The sequence below is a fragment of the Phoenix dactylifera genome, chromosome 11 (genome assembly GCF_051530095.1).
Source record: "Phoenix dactylifera cultivar Ajwa chromosome 11, Ajwa_hap1_PhDact_Kaust_v1.1, whole genome shotgun sequence".
Classification (NCBI taxonomy): Eukaryota; Viridiplantae; Streptophyta; class Magnoliopsida; order Arecales; family Arecaceae; genus Phoenix; species Phoenix dactylifera.
Genome location: NC_143200.1, coordinates 4,430,243 through 4,436,380, shown reverse-complemented (window position 1 = coordinate 4,436,380; position 6,138 = coordinate 4,430,243). Strand labels below are relative to the sequence as shown.

At 36.8% G+C, this 6,138-nt stretch overlaps 2 protein-coding genes across 2 annotated transcripts; one reads left to right on the top strand and one right to left on the bottom strand.

Moving 5' to 3' along the window:
• The first annotated feature begins 3,423 nt into the window (after positions 1-3,423).
• On the top strand, positions 3,424-3,920 carry LOC148700574 (uncharacterized). The gene has a single exon (XM_088706528.2). It carries the CDS (start codon positions 3,533-3,535, stop codon positions 3,740-3,742), a length of 210 nt encoding a protein of 69 aa, XP_088562654.1. The 5' UTR covers positions 3,424-3,532; the 3' UTR covers positions 3,743-3,920.
• A 1,364-nt stretch (positions 3,921-5,284) lies between these two features.
• On the bottom strand, positions 5,285-5,839 carry LOC148700573 (uncharacterized). The gene has a single exon (XM_088706529.2). The coding sequence runs from the start codon at positions 5,685-5,687 to the stop codon at positions 5,475-5,477; it is 213 nt and encodes a 70-aa protein (XP_088562655.1). The 5' UTR covers positions 5,688-5,839; the 3' UTR covers positions 5,285-5,474.
• Between the last annotated feature and the right edge of the window lie 299 nt (positions 5,840-6,138).

Here is a 6,138-nt window from a genome sequence, read left to right as displayed (position 1 = left end):
ATATACTTTTAATAAATAAAAGACATGGACAATGTTATATCTTTGGAGATGGGACGGTATCTATGTCTCTCAATCCAAAAAAAATTAACGAAATGTCTCAATTAAAAATCAACAATGTTACTCATAATCAAAGATCGGATATTTTAGTTGTATTGTTTATCCCATATCCTAACTCACGATGGCATCTACGAGATACATGCACATTCAGCCATATGGTAAGGTTGGGTCATAACAATTATGATAGAACTTAGATAAGGTTGAAGCAGCAGACACTATTTAAAGGAGCCGACCGAGCCGGTTGGAAGGTACCTTAGCAAGAAGCACCATTGTATATGTTAGAGTAAAGAGGGACAGCGAAGGAGAAGCAAACTAGCTAATGCTAAAATTACAATTTGCCTGCTTATCCCGCTTTTTTCTTATACAAAGGGCTCGTTTGGTTCGTGGGAAGTATTTTCCCTCCTAGGAATATGATTCCTGGGAATCAGATTCCTAGGACGAGGATACCTAGTAAAGTACTTTTGGTATGTTTGGTTGACCATGGAAAAGTGACAAATTTCCAAAGTGCTTATGTTTGGTTGACCATCCACTTTCCTAGGAAAGTTATGTATAATTCCTATTATGCCCTTAATAAAAATTAGGTTTTTAATGCCTCTTTAATGCTAAAGGGTCTTTTTAAGAAAAAATAAAAAAGGAGTGATTCTCATCTCATGGAAAAGTAACTTTTCCATGTTTCTCATGGGAAAGACTTTCCCATGAAATGTGGAAATCATATTTCCATGGGAATACAACTTTTCATTTCTCTCATTTGAAAACTCCAACCAAACAAAAGGCATCTTATTACTTTCCCGTTGACCACACTTTCCTCCTCCTTTTCCTGCGAACCAAACGAGCCCAAAAGTTTTTCCCACTTCAAAATGGTCGATTACAGGGATTTGTATGAATATAATACAATCCTTCATATATTCTTTGCATAAATGCATTCTGATGACCAAAAGACGCAAATATTAAAAAAATATATGAATTCTAAGACATTAGCTTAGGTTTGTAATAAGTGCTTCTGCTGTCCCTTGTGAGAAGAGAGATCAAATTCTTGGAGGAAGGAATTCTGGAGTTTGCAAAAGGGAGTCATTTATAGTTACATCAAGGACAAATTGTGGATGCTAATTTCTAGAAATTACTAATAATTGCAAGAAACAAATTTTTGAAAAATGTAATTAAATAATAAGAGAAATTTGTAAGACGACTCCAAAATAGACATGTGAAGATACTGTCCTAGGAACAAATTTCACTCCATCATATAGGTATATGATGAGATTTGTCTCCAAAGACCGCTCGACTCAAATCCTTCTATCATGAGTATGATTGTGTGGAGGCTTGACCCAGTGGACTCCTTCAGCTGCCCAAAAAGAATAGCAGGAAAGACTTAAGGCTTAGGAAAATTGTATGGAAAATTAAAAGAAAGAAAGGCTAGTGAAGGCTCAACCTTAGAGTAGTAGCTAAGGCGTAACTTGTTTTAAGTTTTATTTTTTTGTATCTGACACAAAATATGGAGCATTCTTCTAAACTCGACCAAGGTAACCTTCGGAAAGATCCATAAAGACCTCAACGACTCTCTCAATAAAGACCTTAATGGCCTACTTGTGTCGGCGCCTTGTAAAGACTTGATAGTGCATATGTATAAGACATGCAGTATAAATGTCATGGTTCATGTCAAATTTGATTTTGAATTCAAACTTAAAATCAGCATTTTTGAAATTCATAATTCTTATGCTATGAATATGTAGTTAAATATGAATTAAAATTGGCTAGGACACGTGGCAAAACATGCCAGCTATGCACATGTATGCGTTGCATACGCAAATGCGACATCACATCCCACCATGCACATATGTGACCGAGCTGAGCGAGCGAGCATGAGTGATTACTAGGTCATCATCCTCGAAGCCAACTTGTCTTAGAATATCCAATGTGAAATTATTCAGAATAGGTTTTTAAAAAATTGAACCTTTCTTTAAAAAAAGGAAATAATTAAAGTTTCCTTTTAGTAATTTGAACATTTTCAAAAATGAAATCAAAATTTTCGACGCAAAGTTGGATATCGTAGGCTAGGGATCATGTCGCTTCAGCTTCTATCATGAGACAAGACCTAAGGAGGAAGAGCCCATCATATCTTAGTTTTTGAATATAAAAATGTTATGGCTTGTGTTAAAAAATTATCTTTACTGGATTTTGTGAGAGAGGCAGTTGAAGAATGCAAGATTTCAATGTGATTGAGTTTTGGAGAAAATTAGAGCTACAATGCGTTATCCGACCTCCTGCTCCTAACAAGAAGATCAAGACTATTGAGCTATTTTTGTAAAATAGTTAAAGAGTCCAGCAACGACTCATTCACTTTCTAAAACAACTTCATCTTATATCTCAACTTTTACTTTTACTTCTATTCACTTTTACCTTTTGTATTTTTATGTTTTTATTTTTTCTATTTTTTTTGCATGAATACCCTCCTAAATATCGAATTTTGTATGAATACCCTCTCAAAATTGATATTTGCATGTATACCCTCGTAAAACACTTGTTTTGCTATTTTACCTTTTTTTTATTCTTATTTTTGCATATATACCCATACCATCTAACACAGTTAAAAAATTAATGATTTCAAATTAAAATAACTTAAATACTCTTAATAGGTACATGTGCAATAATAAATACTTATAAATAGATCGTGATGGAAGACAAAAATGCAATTTCAAAATTTTATTTTATTTTTAATTCAAATAAATATGGTTTTTATTAACGGTGTTAGAAGAACCATTATATTAAGGGTATTTGTGCAAAAATAGTGATTTATGAGGATACAAAAATAAATATAAATTTTAAGAGCGTATTCATATAAATTTAAATTTTTAGAAAAATATTCATGCAATTTATTTATTTTTTTTTGTTAGTTATCTGAATGCAACCCCTGTAAATGAGGCAAATGCAAAAAAAAAAAAAAAAGTGCCAACAATACAATTGAAGAGAATTTATCCAACATATACTACGAGAAATGAAATCCAGAAAAGAAGGCTAGAGGATGGAACTTATAGCCGCTGAGGTGGTAGCCTAGTGGAAGCGTGGCCTTATTTCCAACCAAGTGGTTCCGAGTTCGAAATGCACGGACGTCGATTAAATTGTGGAGATCAGATGCTCCCTGCTCGGACACGGGATCTGGAAAGGCGTATCACTCTGCTAGTAGCCTCGGTGGTGCTAGGTGTGACGTACTCACATGTGGTATTCGTGTCGGAGCCTAGAGGGGTAACCGAGCTGGGCCCACGGGTGGGAAGGGTATAACTAAAACCGGCCGGGTGCCCAACACACAGTTATTTCACTCATAACGCCATAGAAGTATAGTAGACTGATGACACATGTCACAAGTCACTGCAAACGCCAAAAAAAGTTGGTCTTTTATTATTCGTTGCCATCGTCGTCCTCCTCTCTCTCTCTCTCTGTCTTCGGCTTGTCATTTCGTCGACCGCTGATCGATCGCTGCGTTATGGCGGACTGGGCGCCGGTGGTGGTAGGGGTGCTGCTGTTCTTGCTGCTGTCGCCGGGGCTGCTGCTGGAGATCCCCGGGAGCTACCGCGTCGTAGGATTCGGGAACATGCGGACCAACGGCAAGGCCATCGCCTTCCACACCCTCCTCTTCTTTGGTCTCTACACCCTCATCATCGTCGCCCTCCAACTCCACATCTACACCTCCTGATTCCTTATTACTACCTCTCACCTTTCCTTGTTCCCTTACTTGTCTTGCTTTGTTAAATATATGCGAATAAAAAAGAAAGAGCGAGTGGCTCTTCCTAAGGACTTGTAGGATCAGATGCTTTTTTTTTCCTTCTTTAAGGAGAAAAAAAAGAGAAAGTGGATGGTTTCTTGTCTATAAATTCTCTGTCTTGCTTATATGATTTCATGTCTTTTTTTTTCTTTTTTTCTTTTTGCCTTCCGCTTGAAACGGTTGCGGGATGTTCTTCAGTTCGAGTCGTGGAAGTCTCCAGGATCTATCTCCCTTCTTCGCCTATGTCGGAAGGGGAGTCCGTGGGTCGAATCTGGTTCCGTTGTTCCAGCGGAACATCGTATGCATGCTCTTGCTGTCTTGGCTTATGACCAAGGCGGTGGATCCGTAGGACCTGACACGTGACCAACGAGTGGAGGGTTTGCAGAGTTTTTTTTTTTTATCGAGCCTGTCGGCCGATAGACTTATTAGATACATTAGTGTAGTGCGCATGCCGCCCGAAATATCTAAAAGCATCATAGATCTGTTATTGTCCCAAACTTTTTCTAAAAAGCTGGCCACTGAGAGATGCTTCAGAAGCCACATTCGCTTATAAAATTAATCAAATAGATCACTCTACCATCATCCATAGAATTAAGAAAGAATTGAACAAGATTATGGCGACTATAAAAAAAAAAAATAGTTGCATTTCTTATATATATTAGGTATCTATAAATAAATAAATAAATATATTTATTAAAATCCATAAATATACATATAATGTAAAATAAAAGCTTTTTTTTTTGCAAAATTAGCAGTTAAATAACCCTTCAAACCGGTAAGAGAGTTAGTTAGCTCAGCCTTGGTTCCGAAATTGGACGAAAGCAAGGTTCAAGCTGGTGCAATCCAATGTCATCTCGAGTTGAGCCATCTTGAACGGAGACAAAATTCTTGACAATATTAAACAGAATTTGAATAATTCTCATTCTGATTTTTTTTTCTGAGTTAATTATGTTACAAAACACTCAATTAAAATTATCCAGCTTTTTGTATTTTCGGTTTATTCATATATTAATAATTTAAGAAATCGTTCTGGACTACATATTAATCGTTCATGATTTTTTTTTCTGATATTTATTTTTCCTACCTCATTGAAAGTTATTTTGTATAAATAGATTTACGAATTTTGAATATTAATATTTAATTTTTACATTTTTTTGAGATAATACAAAGGTGTTGGTAGTTTCCAACTGATTTATTAAGATAACAAACTTTAATAAGACAATTATTTCCAAATTTTTGTTCGATTTCTCATATTATTGTTTGCCTAAAGTTCAAAACCTTACTTCTAGTTGATTTACTGCGATTTTTTGATGCTGCAACCGAGTGCATTTTGCAGACATTCAATAACACAACAATATTAGATAATTATTAAAAGAGCTCACAATTAAAAGATGCAGCTTTTCATAAACTTGGAAGAGGGATATATATATATATTTTTTTGAAGTCCGGTCTCTAATCCTGTTTGAGATGATGTTGGCAACAAACAAGCTTGTGAATAATGTCAGACCAGTATGAACTTGTGAATGCAAATAAATACAGTGTAAAGTGGAAGCCTTTTAGTTAAAGCATCGATTGCTCCACATACCCTGAATTGAATACAAGCAAGAACAAAAGAATTCCGGACGAAGATGGCAGCCGATGAGACTCTTTATCCATCTTTCTATCAAGCAGCATGCACATGTATACCAACAGCAATGACCAGGATGGTTAGTAGACAAAAGAATAGAATACTATGAACCAGAATTGAGATCCCACTGGTGCCCATGTTCCCAAACTCCACCACCCTTGTCCTCGCCGGCAGCTGAAACAGGAGGCCTGGAGATAGGAGGATGAACAGGATCACTGCAACAATCACCGGACCCCAATCAGCAGACATCTCTCTCTCTCTCTCTCTCTCTCTCTCTCTCTCTCAATCTCAATCTGTTTCTTAATCTAAGCTTCAAGGGAGGAAGATTGGTTTTTCCCTTGGTGATTTGGGATATATAAGAGGCTGGAACAAAGGTTTGGAGAGGGAAGGAATGCCTGCAATGCTTGAGGGATAAGAAAGCCAAGGATTCAAAGTAGTAATGTGAGGGGTAGCTTTTGAGGTAATGGCATCACTTCCCTATCACACTTGGATGAGCTTTAAGGAATGGCTTGTAGCCCCGCGTGGGAGCAAGGAAGAGATAAAAGAAGGTCTAGATTCTCTTTTCCATGATCTTCTAAAGCACAGACACAGCTGGACCCATACATTCTTTACTCTCTCTCTCTCTCTTCCTCTCCCTGAGATTCGACTCGCACATTAAGCAACATCTATTGCCCCCTTTGAAGGGAGGAATCAACTTTTA